Source organism: Poeciliopsis prolifica, unplaced genomic scaffold (genome assembly GCF_027474105.1).
Source record: "Poeciliopsis prolifica strain line A6 unplaced genomic scaffold, Auburn_PproV2 SCAFFOLD040, whole genome shotgun sequence".
Taxonomy (NCBI): Eukaryota; Metazoa; Chordata; class Actinopteri; order Cyprinodontiformes; family Poeciliidae; genus Poeciliopsis; species Poeciliopsis prolifica.
Window position 1 is genome coordinate 1802115 of NW_026562415.1, and position 12884 is coordinate 1814998.

A 12884-nucleotide genomic window follows, 5' to 3' on the forward strand; every position below is an offset into this window, starting at 1 on the left:
AAGCAGGCCCAGACCATAACGCAACAATCATCTTGTTTGATGTTCTGTTTCTGAAGTGCTGTTAGTTTTACACACATGACAGGACAGTCCACACAATATTTTTGCAAAGGGATCATCAGGATTTTTTAATTTATAAGCAAATACGAGTCTGTGGTTTTCACTTTGAGGTTCCCGTAGATGTCATCTTTGCCCTGTCACTTATTGTTAACATGCAAGGTTGTCAAAAAATAAATAAAAAAAACAGAAGAAATCTGTAGAGGGCAAACCTTTTGTTTTTCACAGCAGTGTATTAGTAAGTGCAGGGAAGATTTGATCGTTGTGTCTCTCTGCAGATTGTGGGAAAGCTGCTGGTGGTGGACATGATGACAATGAAGCGGAAGCAGGCTGGATAGAGGGAGCCGCCATTCTTCTGTCAGTCATCTGTGTTGTGTTGGTAACAGCGTTCAACGACTGGAGTAAAGACAAGCAGTTCAGGGGCCTCCAAAGTCGCATTGAACAGGAGCAAAAATTTTCTGTTGTCCGAAGAGGACAAATTATTGAACTTCCTGTGGCTGAGATTGTTGTGGGCGATATTGCACAAGTAAAATATGGTAAGAGGAGACTGGTCACAATTTCTTTTCTTTTTTTTCCAAGTTACAGTAAATATAAAACAAGTTGAAATTTGTTCTTTCTGTGTTCAAGGTGACCTCTTACCTGCTGATGGAGTCCTTATACAAGGCAATGATCTTAAAATTGATGAGAGCTCACTCACAGGGGAGTCGGACCAGGTGAAGAAAACTCTAGAAAAAGATCCTATGCTGTTATCAGGTAATTTCTAGTCTGAGTTTAGCGGTACTGTCTTGTAAAGTATTCATGCCTCTTGGACAATATGGCTAAAAAAAAAACGTTCTACGATTTAAGCATTTCATATCACTTGATTATTTTTTTTATCTAATTATCAGTATAGATAATTAGATTTGTTTTTGTTCTAATTAAATTGAATCATTTTTTGTTTTAAATATTTGAAAAACTCCCAAGCTGGTGATTTACCTTAAAACTACCTTCAACAGCTGCTTTGCAAGTTACTCAACTGATTGTTGCTAGGTAACCAGAGAGTGAGTAATCTAGTTGAGTGGTTGAGCAGCTAAAGTCTTTTCTCTGCCAACATTCCCCAGATTGCTTTGCTGATCCAGATCAGACTTCAGTGAAATTATTGAATATTCTATCAGCTGCGCTATCTGTTGGTATTGATCACATGCCTATTATGATATATATATTATTGATTTATTGTCCAGCCCTAGCTTGAGCCTACTCACATTTTGTCTAATTAGAGTCACAACTTTCAATGTGTTTCAATCGAACCAAAGCACATTGGTTATATATGCATTGAATATATTTCTGACTTTGATTTGTAAAACATTCTGCAGCATCTATTTTTTTCTTCCACTTTAAGTTTGCGCGACCTTGAAAATGAACACAATGCACTTTGAAATGTTTGGGTGAATAGCAAAACGAAATGTGAAAAAGCACACTGAATATGAAAACGGCAGTTTTTAAACGTTCTGTTGAAATGATGTGTTTATCTGAGGAAAAACAAACTTTATGAATCATCTGGTCTTTTTGAAATTGCTTGCTTAGTATTTGATATTACTTGCTTAGTATTGAATCCAAATATATTTAAACATATCTTCAGTTCTTTTGCATGCTCACAATGGTCTGCTGTCCAAAATGACACTGATCACAATGTTTGTTTAGAAGAAATTAACTGGTTGGGGTTTTTTTACACTTTTTACTATGACTGTACTAATATGATAACAAAGGGCTACAATATTTATTAGAATAAAACTTCCTAAAGTATCATCTAAAATGACAAATAGGCAAAGCTATTAATTAACATAGCTTTTCCCTAGGTTACATAATTGAAGCAGAGATTGTAAAAGAAAAAAATATCAGTGTGAGAATTTTTATGGCATGCAGAAGGCCTGTGTCATTTAAAGACTTGTTAAAATAGAGTGAATTTGTGTTTCTATCCTGTGTCTGAATGCAATTGACTCTAAGCCGTTGGTTACTGATGCCACAAATGTAAAAGTTGGCCACCTCTGTGCTCAGTTTTTTTCCTGCAGAAAGCTTTTTGCTTCATTTTGTCTCAGTTAAAACCCCAGTTGACATTGTTTGTATGAGTGTAAATATGAGGTTTAAATTTTAGATTTAAACCTCTTTCACAAAGGTAGGAAAAGACAGAGAATTTATTGACTTTCTTTTGACTTACATCATATGATGTAGGCCATGTATTCATGAATACATGAAGAAAAATCTCCAGAAGAATTTGGAGCTGCTACACAGCTGCAGTGTTTAAGTTCTCTGTTTCAATCGGCACAAATGAAAATGGCTGTTTGATTAAAATGACTGTGATTAAAGGTTTGCTGGGTTTATGCATTAGCAGCAGTTTCTTTCTGGATCATTATTTGTATTCATTAGCCCCATTTTAAAATCTGATTTATTTATTTATTTATTTATTTTAAAAGCCCGGCAAACGCAGTTTCTAAATAAGACTTCAACTTAACATTTGTACCCAAATTAAAGGAAAAAGCAAAGTCAAACGATGATGCTATAAAAAGTGTATTTAAACAAGAACAAAATCAGCCAGAGGCACAACAAAAACAGTTGCTAATGGTCTACTGCTTTTACCTTTGTTGCTTTTACTGATACTTTGTTTTGCTGTTTAAAGGAACTCATGTAATGGAAGGCTCAGGGAAAATGTTGGTCACTGCTGTCGGTGTGAACTCGCAAACTGGGATTATCTTCACTTTACTTGGGGCTGGTGAAGATGACGACGAAGATGATGAGGAGAAAAAGGAAAAGGAGGAGAAGAAGAAGCAGAAAAAAAGTTTGTGGCATTCTTGACTATGTTACTTTTTTATTTTTATTTTTTTAATCCAGTGATTTTCAAATTGGGAGCTACCAGAGGGTGCTAACCCTCTTCCCTCAGAGGAATCCTGGGAAGATGGGGATGGAAGGTTGAGGGGGCTGAACATCCAAAAATAAATTTTTACATCATCATCCCATAATTTTTATTTTATTTTCATCACAATTTGTGTATTATGTTATTCAGTTTTTTTTATTCATTAATTATTTTTATATAAGTTAAAATAATTGATCTAAATGTTATTTATGATTATTTTCTGATTTGCTGTCAGTCCAGTTCATCAGACTGATGAAATTTTAAAAATACCTACTGGCTGATGAAGCTAAACATGGTCAATACACTTTACTTAAAAACTTACATTTTATTAATCGGACAAAAACTTATTTTAGTTAAATGTGAATCATCAGTTATAGACAGTAACAGGAAATCTCGATGGAGCTAGAGAACTGTATATTATAAAGTCTGAGTTACAGCAGCCGTATAAACATATCAACTATCGTTTTTTTTTTCCTCTCTACACAATATGACTTCTCAATAATATCAAACATGCAGGACTTTATAAGCACTGCACTTTCACCTCTAATATGAATGGCGTTCAGGATACAATATAATGTTGGAAACCTGACTCCAACATCAGAAGTGATATAAATGTTCTGATTGGTATTGATTCGTTAATGATTTTTTTATCCCCTCCCGTCCCAATCCAACCTATTCCTTCCCTGCCCGCCCCGCTTTCATCCAATTCCCCTTTAACCCCTTTAGACAAGAAACAAGATGGATCAGTGGAAAATCGAAAAAAAGGTATGCTTCATACCCACAAATGCTGATTGATTGCCCCATATTAACAAAGTTATGCTGTTAATTTGGCTCTGACTGTTTTTATGCAGTTTATTAATTTTTTTTGCGGGACACTGTGTCAGGGTTAAGTTAGTACGGACTGTTCTGGGCTGTCCGGTGTAGCGCCTGGCCCTCCCCTCCCCTCTCCCGTCTCTCGTCCTTCCCTGGCACATTGTGCTTTGAGCAGCAGGTGCTATTGAATCCAGTTATAGCGATTAGTGATGAAGAGATTAAAGCCTTGCAACAATTTTGGGGCCAGAACATCTGCTTTCCCACCCATGTGTCTCTCTTCAGGTTGTCCCTCAGGATTTTTGTTGTTTTCTTTTGTTGGTTTTTGTTTTAGCTAAACTCTTCAGGGGACAAACTGTAAAAGCTCCACTGATACAGTTGTAGGTTAAAGTAATGATATCTAGGCTGTTTTCTGCTAATTCAGATAGCGACCCAGCCTTCTTGCCCTGCTAGGACTTTATGATCGGTCTGTGACCAGAACCCTGGCACTGCTCCGTGGTGCACAGATTCCCTCTCCCTGCCAGGACCCAACAGTAATCCTTTAGACTGAGATTACAGCCACCGTGTGAGTGCAGAGGAAGCCAGAGTGCACAGCAGCTGCACCACTGCTGTGATTCTAATGCATACAGTCAAATCCAGTGCCAGGTTACTGTCTATGGTGGAATATATTAAAAAGAGCCTTTGGTGAATTGCATAGGACAACTTTGTGCTTCTGGAAACAACTCAATCAGCTGTAAAAAAAAAAAAAAAAAACTTCTCAACAGGGTGCAATGATTAAAAAAAAAGTGTCTTAAGTTTAAATATTAAACTTTGTCATTTTTCCATTTTGACTCTGCTGCGTGTAGTAGTAACATATTTTTAAAAACAGCTTCTTCTTCCAAGGAATGCAGCCATAACACTAGTTGTTTACTTTTCGCCAGGGTTAGGAGAAAACATCCTGGCTTTCCACAGCATTTTTTTTCCCTTTTCTTTTCAAGCGCTGTGCCACTTTGAATTTAATTGATAAATCCTATGACTATTTTCAAAACCAGTAATGAAGCAAATGTACTATTTTGATAATTGTGTTTAATCTGTTTCTTAGAGTTTATAAGTGAAGCATGTTCAAATTATTTATTTCAAATGACCAATAATTAATGAATGGGACATTTACGGTTTTTCTTTCTTCATTTCATGATTTAAAGATGACAAAATTTGACATATTAGATGTCACAGCTTGCCTGTGCTTTCTTTACAGTTACTACAGTTTTTTGGTCCAGCTTTTTAATTAAACAAATTGGTTTAAATACATCAATTATGATGTGTTTTGGATATGAGATTAATAAATATTCTAACACTCAACATTTTGTTGCTTCCAGTTGCTGGTAGTAGTTGTGTTTTTCTCTATGGTTTTAAACTGTAATAGTTCAGGCAGCAAATCGGACAGACTTTTATTGCAAAGTTCAGAGAAGACGGAAAAAAAAGTGATTATTCCACATTAAACTTTGAATATTTGATGTCAATAGAGTTTATCTATATGCATACCAAATTCTGCTGCTTGCTCTGTGTTTATAATGGCACAGTTCGGTCCATTACAGGTCTGCTTTAATCTGTTTGCTTTGTACGCTTTGCTGCAGCAAAAGCACAGGATGGTGCTGCTATGGAAATGCAGCCTCTCAACAGCGATGAAGGAGCTGATGCAGAGGAGAAGAAAAAAGCCAGCGTGCCAAAGAAAGAAAAGTCTGTTCTCCAAGGAAAATTAACCAAGTTAGCTGTGCAAATAGGAAAAGGAGGTGAGCATAAAAGAAAACAACAACAACAAAAAAAAAACCTGATTATGTTCAACTGTAGATCTGCATGTGATTGGGCTTTGATTTCTCCACAGGGCTGCTTATGTCGGCCGTTACAGTCATCATCCTGGTGGTGCTATTTCTGGTGGACACGTTCTGGTACCAGGGCCTGCCTTGGGTCAAGGACTGCACACCTATTTACATTCAGTTTTTTGTGAAATTCTTTATCATTGGTGTGACCGTTCTGGTGGTGGCTGTTCCAGAAGGCCTGCCACTTGCTGTAACTATCTCCCTAGCATACTCCGTCAAGGTAAATTCTGCCAAGTGACCTTTAGTCAATGTTTGACCAGCTTACACGCACCCTTATTAAAGCAAGCAGGCCTGACTGTCGAGACGCAGCTAACTGATACCTTTAAGCCATGCTGTGATCACCTTTGTTTCCCCGACAGAGTTCGTAAGATTTTCCTCCTCCTTTTCCAGAAAATGATGGCAGACAACAACCTTGTGAGACATTTGGATGCTTGCGAGACGATGGGTAACGCTACAGCCATTTGCTCGGACAAAACTGGAACTCTCACCATGAACAGAATGACCGTGGTCCAGGTCTACATTGCTGAAAAGCACTTCAAGAAGATCCCTCCGCCGGAAAACATCCCCTCCTCAGTTCTAGACATGCTTGTCGTGGGCATAGCAGTTAATTCCGCCTACACTACTAATATCTTGGTAGGCGTGTTTAAAATAATAAAAGAAATAAAAAGTATCCTACTTGTGTGAGTGTGAGAAACTAGATCTAGAAACATAACATTGTCTCTTTTTTGTATTTCTTTTCCCCAGCCTCCAGAAAAAGAAGGGGGTCTGCCTCGTCAGGTGGGCAACAAAACGGAGTGTGCCTTGCTTGGTTTTGCTAACGACTTGAAGCGGGATTATCGGGCCGTCCGCGCTGAAATCCCTGAAGAGAAATTCTACAAGGTCTACACCTTCAACTCGGTGCGGAAATCCATGAGCACTGTGCTGAAGATGCCAGACGGCAGCTTTCGGATGTTCAGCAAAGGAGCCTCGGAAATTCTCCTTAAAAAGTAAAACCTTTTTTTCTTTTCTGGCCATGTTGCCTGTATTTTTTTCTGTTGATGTGAAAGTTGTTTCAGTGCCACGGTTGGCCAGACTTTTCACTAAATTATGTGTAATAGCTTAAGCAGCCAAGAAGTTCAAGTGTATAACACCCAAACCCTTTACTTAAACTAAGCAGTGAGGAAAGGAGCCGGTAACAGCTCCGTAAGCCTCTTAATTAAGCAGGCTCCTTTTTAACCCACAGAAGGCTTAGTGTTCCACTGAATTACCACAGCACACTACTGAAATTTTGCCTTTTCTGCTTCCTCTAATCATTTACAATCTGGATTTCTTATTTTACATCTGAACTCCTAATGTTCCCATCTTGTACTATATTTACATTTATGGTTTCATTTCGCATTTTTATTTAATTTTTTTCCAGGTGCTATAAAATTGTGACAGCGGGTGGCGAGGCGAAGGTCTTCCGCCCGCGGGACAGGGACGACATGGTGAAGAAAGTCATCGAGCCGATGGCTTCGGAAGGTCTCAGGACCATCTGCCTGGCGTACAGAGACTTTCCCATCTCCGAAGGGCAACCTGACTGGGACAATGAAAATGACATTCTCAGCGGATTGACCTGCATCTGTGTGGTGGGCATTGAGGACCCTGTCAGACCAGAGGTAATGACACATGCTGGCGCTGCAGTAGAATCATAGAGATCAAAGCAAAATGTCGTAACGGCCTCATTAAAGTCCAGAGTCAAAAGCCTACTGAATTTCTTTTGCACAACAGAAAAAAGGCAACTTGGGCTACAACTAAAGAGTTCAGATATTCATTGACCTATTGATTACGCTGATGATTAATCGGATATAAAAATTGGCACATATTCATATAATCCATTTCATGCAATATTATAATTACATTAAAATATGCAAATAAACCATTATTTTTAAATAAGAAAATTGTCATTTCATTTCCTAAGATGCGTCAACACAAGTGTACCTTAGATCCCCCGTGATCATTTGTTGCAGCTATATAAAATGTTTCTAGCATCAACATGAAAGATCAGCCATTTGTGCATAACATCAAGACAGTGAAGGCTATTCTGGTGATTATTTTCATTTTAAAAGCAAAATGTATGTATTTTTGTAAAATCTTGAGCTTAATTATTGCTGAGTGTGATGATGTTTCAGGCCTTTTTTTCACTATATGTTGCATTAAACGATTTGTCAATTATTAAGTTGATCATTATTTATTACTAATTAGTTAACGGTGTCAACCCTGCTGCTGTTGACAGTAATCTCCATATAAGCTCAGCTAGTGCAATTATGTTCAGAAAACATAATTTTCTTTCCACTTCAGTTGTAAACAAAATAAAACCTGAAAGAGTTCAAGGATGTGAAAACTTGTGTAAGGCTATGAACATATCTGGCCCCTTTGCAAAGGGAAGTGTTGATGCTGCTGAAATGTTGGCATATTTCCCAATCCCTCATCTGCAGCCTAAATAGTCTTGGAAAGGTGATGATGGGAGAGAGGATCTGCTTTGCAACTTGACCATGTGACAAAGACTTGGTTGGAATCAAACCGGCAGCTCAGTGGGGTTTCCTCTGCTGGCCTCTCAGGCTTTCTAAGAAAGGGAAATGAAGGTCAGCGCTTTTTAAACGGTTTCCCCTGACTGAGGCAAAGAGACTAACGTGGACTTTGTAATGTCTCTTGAAGTGCTTGGCTTTCTGTATACTTTTGCTCATCAGGTGTTCTTTTTTGAAAATGATGCAGGATGTTCAGACCAAGATAGATTCACTATCAGTTTTATCGTCAGAATTTTAAAACCCCCGACTGAACGGCTAAATTTTGTGTGTGTGTGTGTGTGTGTGCGTGCCTCCTTCAGGTCCCGGATGCAATCAAGAAATGCCAGCAGGCTGGCATCACGGTGCGAATGGTGACCGGGGACAACATCAACACGGCACGCGCCATTGCCTGTAAGTGTGGAATCCTACAGCCGGGAGATGATTTCCTCTGCCTGGATGGTAAAGAGTTCAACCGCAGAATACGCAACGAAAGAGGAGAGGTGGGGCCATGATAAATGACTCTGGCTTCAGAAATTCAATCCAGTAGCTGCTGCTGAGAAATTGTACTGAAACTTTATTCTTCACCTTCTCAGATTGAACAAGAGCGTATTGACAAAATCTGGCCCAAACTCAGAGTTCTGGCTCGGTCGTCTCCCACAGATAAACACACCTTAGTGAAAGGTAGTGGCGCTTTAAATGTATAAGTGCATCTAAAACGGTTTTATATTTTATGGCTTGTTTGTTTTGAAAAGTTTTTATTTCTTTCCTTCAGGGATAATTGACAGCACAATAGCAGAGCAGAGGCAAGTAGTTGCAGTGACAGGCGATGGGACAAATGACGGTCCCGCCTTGAAGAAAGCTGATGTTGGCTTTGCAATGGTGAGCATTTCTTTGTTTTAAACACTTTCATGTTATCCTTTATAACAAGCTGCAAACGCATAAAAATCACAAATCTTTCCACTTTTGCTGTTTTCAGGGCATCGCCGGGACAGACGTGGCGAAGGAAGCGTCAGACATCATTCTGACCGACGACAACTTTTCCAGCATCGTTAAAGCAGTCATGTGGGGACGGAATGTCTATGACAGTATCTCCAAATTCCTTCAGTTCCAGCTGACCGTCAACGTTGTGGCCGTCATCGTAGCGTTTACAGGAGCCTGCATCACACAGGTAAACCATTGTAATGAGACCAGTCTGGCCATTGTATTTCTGTGCTGTTCCACTCGATTCAGATCTCCCATTCACTTTGATTCCAAATATTGACCTTGACTAAGAGCCATCTCATTTGGTTTGACACTTCTCCCTTCGCAGTGGAGGTTAGAAAAAAAAACAACCTCCACTGGTTGTTTTCTACTGCTTCCTGTTACCTTATTTGTTGTTTTTGCCAGTAGTAACGTCCGGCTGTTGATGTCTTGACTTGACCGATGTCAACTGTTTCCAATGCAGTTTTGAACGTGTAAATGCACATATTTCAATATGGCTGAAAAACCACCTCACCTAGCAAAGGAACTTTTTCTGGAAAACCGTGTATTTTTTCAAAAATGCTGTGTTTCCTTCAGAAAATGTATTTTAGCTATTTCAATTTTCACATTTCTGTGGTTTATGAAAGTGCTGCTACTGTGGACGTTTTGTGGGGCCTTACATACACAGGCGTGCGTCTTTCCAAATCAGTGCCAATCAGCTGAATTCACCACAGACATATTCCATTTCACTGCAGAAACATTTCAACGATGATCAGTGGAAATAGCTCAATTTTGAGCTTCAAAAGCTCAAAATTGAGCTTTAAGTAAAGGCAGTAAATACTTACAAGATTGTTATATTTATTTTTATTTTAAAAACATTTAAGCAATTTTTCTTGCAGGTTGTCATGATGAGGGATGTGTGTAGAATTTTGAGGAAAGAGATGAACATAATGCAATCTGGAATAAGGCTTTAGCATAAAATGTGGAAAAAAGAAACAATAGTACAGTGAATACTTTCCAAGTGCACTGCATGTTATGAACTATAAAGGATGGCATTCTCTTTTCCGCCCTTCCTTCTCTGCTGCTAGGATTCTCCCCTGAAAGCAGTCCAGATGTTGTGGGTGAACCTGATTATGGACACATTTGCGTCGTTGGCTTTGGCCACTGAGCCGCCAACAGAAGCCTTGCTGCTGAGGAAGCCGTACGGCCGCAACAAGCCTCTAATATCCCGCACCATGATGAAGAACATTCTGGGTCACGCCGTGTACCAGCTAGCCACCATCTTTACGCTGCTTTTTGTCGGTAAGAAGCTCTTTTCATTCTGAATTTGTAAGATGCCTTTGTCCCTTTTAAAGGCCCTTTTTTCCGTCTTGCAGGAGAGAAGTTGTTTGACATCGACAGCGGCAGAAACGCCCCTCTCAACGCCCCGCCCTCCGAACACTACACTATAGTTTTCAACACCTTCGTCTTGATGCAGCTTTTCAACGAAATCAATGCGCGCAAAATCCATGGGGAGCGGAACGTGTTTGAAGGCGTTTTTAACAACCTCATCTTCTGCAGTATAGTCCTCGGCACATTTATCATTCAGGTAAAACCAGACGGTAGACTATGGAAGAAACTAATGGCGTTTCTTCCATACAAGAAATTCCATTTGTACATGCAAAATAATTCTGTCTTCATTCTGCTCTTCTAGATACTTATAGTGCAGATTGGAGGGAAACCATTCAGCTGTGTGGCTCTCACCTTGGACCAATGGCTGTGGTGCACATTCTTGGGCTTTGGCTCCTTGATCTGGGGACAGGTAGGACAATAGCCTTCTTTCTAGCAACATATGTGCTGTTACACTGCCCCCTAGTGTTGACGCTGCTGAATGATGAATGGTTTTTACAGTCCAATTAAATATATCACATGGGAAAGATACATTGGGGAGCATCAGACGTGTTAACTGTTTCAGAACATCTATCAAAACAATTATCTTTGCAGTCATTGTGAAAAATGATCAAAGGGCAAAAATGCTACTAAATTTCCAATTTTTTATGTTGCAACCACAAGCATAATTTATTTTCTTGCTTTATTTTCTCTTTTTTAACAATATAAAAATTGAATGAACATGAAACTGCCCATCTGGACAGTGAGTCTGGAAACAGCTGAAGGTGCTTTTTCCATGCTACGGATATGTTTCGTGTGAATTATTTATCCCTCTACACGGACTGATGCCTTTCACCTGCATTATGCAGAAGCTTTCGTTGGAAAAAAATCTTTTCCTACGCCTACTTTTCATGTGATGTTTGACTTTGCTCTGTGTTATCAGCAGCATTTTATTTTTATCGTTTTACTTTTTACGCCATGTTTCACATGTACGAAAGAGCCGTCTTCTCAAGAATAAAATCAACTGCCAACTGTTCTTTTTTTTTCCCCCTTTCATTTTTTTCAGGTCATCTCCTCAATACCCACTAGTCGTTTAAAATTCCTAAAAACGGCAGGCCACGGCACCCAGAAGGACGAAATCCCCGAATACGAGCTGGAGGAGTTGGACGACGTGGATGAGATCGACCACGCCGAGCGGGAGCTGCGCCGAGGCCAGATCCTCTGGTTCCGAGGCCTCAATCGGATCCAAACTCAGGTAATTGTTGTTACATCTGCCTGCATGTTACACACCCCTCACACCTTGGGAATCATAAGCCATAAACCATTGAACTCTGTTGCTCTTCCAGCTTAAATCTGCGTAGTGTTCCTTCTCTCTGCATTCTTAAAGAAAGTAAAAATCTCTCCTGTTTAATATTTTTCTGCTTTTTGAGCTTAAGCAAATTTTGCTGTGCCTATTTCGGACTGAAACGCAATCCATTTGCTGTAAGCTCGGCTACTGTGGAGGTTCTGATCAGTTTGGATGGAAATCACAAAGGAGCAGTGTGCATTGGAACGGATGGAAGGTTTCTGCAGAGAAAAAGAGTAAAATTTTGATCAGATTTTTGCATCACGGGTTTCCTCCGATCAGTGCCTTCAAACCTGATCACTTCCTTTACTCACTATACCCAAGTCCAATTTCAAAGTGACATATATTCTCTGGTTTCTGCTGCCTTTTCTTTATTTTTTTTATCTCTCTCTTCTCCCTCTCCTCTGGCTGTGTTGTTTTATTTCCCTCTGGGCTTTCTCCTGTCACGCTGTCTGATTCTTTGCAGATGGATGTTGTGAGTGCGTTCCAGAGTGGAACTTCCTTTCAGGGGGCTCTAAGGCGGCAGGCCTCCAACTCCAGCCAACAACAGCACGATGTAACCAATGTTTCTAGCCCTACACATGTAGCCTTTTCTACTACTACCACTACTGCCACTGCTGCCAACTCCGCTTCTGCCACTGTGGGGTGTGAGTGCGTGTTCTCCTTTAGTGCATGAGACTTTTCTTCTTTTTGTTTTGCTTTCTTCTTCTAACATCTTTCCCTTCCTCTCTTTTTCTGACCTAATGTTCAACTTTTACACTCTCATACGTCCCCCTAATATTCCCCTATGTTTAATCCAAATGACACCAATCTACATCCTCCATACTGCTTTGATAACTGCCTTATATAAATGTCCTCTGTAACCAGGTCGCTTCAAGCGTCAAGGTGTTTTTATCTGTGTCATCCTGTTTTCTGTTCTGCTTCTGCTTGGGTCTGAGAAATGGAAACCTTTCACTGTTATTCTGTGGGGTGGGGAGGATGGGATGGGGGTGTTGTGTGTATTTTTTATTATAAAGATTATATCCAGAATTCAGCAGGTTTGTCTGCGGCTGCCTCAGTCTGCTCTGTGCCTTCGTAGC

The 12884-nt window shown here is 39.7% G+C and overlaps 1 protein-coding gene across 5 annotated transcripts in view; it reads left to right on the forward strand.

Annotated features, from left to right (window-relative positions):
• atp2b1a (ATPase plasma membrane Ca2+ transporting 1a) overlaps positions 1-12884 on the forward strand; it is a 40545-nt gene that overhangs the window by 22474 nt on the left and 5187 nt on the right. Inside the window, exons 4-21 of one of the 5 annotated variants that reach the window (XM_055054626.1) lie at positions 333-590; positions 682-807; positions 2708-2866; positions 3668-3706; positions 5365-5520; positions 5613-5827; positions 5998-6240; positions 6352-6593; positions 7007-7244; positions 8453-8632; positions 8726-8813; positions 8905-9011; positions 9109-9300; positions 10181-10394; positions 10469-10680; positions 10786-10893; positions 11527-11715; positions 12272-12361. In XM_055054626.1, the coding sequence (XP_054910601.1) occupies positions 333-590; positions 682-807; positions 2708-2866; positions 3668-3706; positions 5365-5520; positions 5613-5827; positions 5998-6240; positions 6352-6593; positions 7007-7244; positions 8453-8632; positions 8726-8813; positions 8905-9011; positions 9109-9300; positions 10181-10394; positions 10469-10680; positions 10786-10893; positions 11527-11715; positions 12272-12361 (3056 nt within the window). Of the gene's footprint in view, positions 1-332; positions 591-681; positions 808-2707; positions 2867-3667; positions 3707-5364; positions 5521-5612; positions 5828-5997; positions 6241-6351; positions 6594-7006; positions 7245-8452; positions 8633-8725; positions 8814-8904; positions 9012-9108; positions 9301-10180; positions 10395-10468; positions 10681-10785; positions 10894-11526; positions 11716-12271; positions 12453-12884 lie in introns of all 5 variants that reach the window. The other 4 variants (XM_055054630.1, XM_055054628.1, XM_055054627.1 and 1 more) reach the window with 4 other exon arrangements.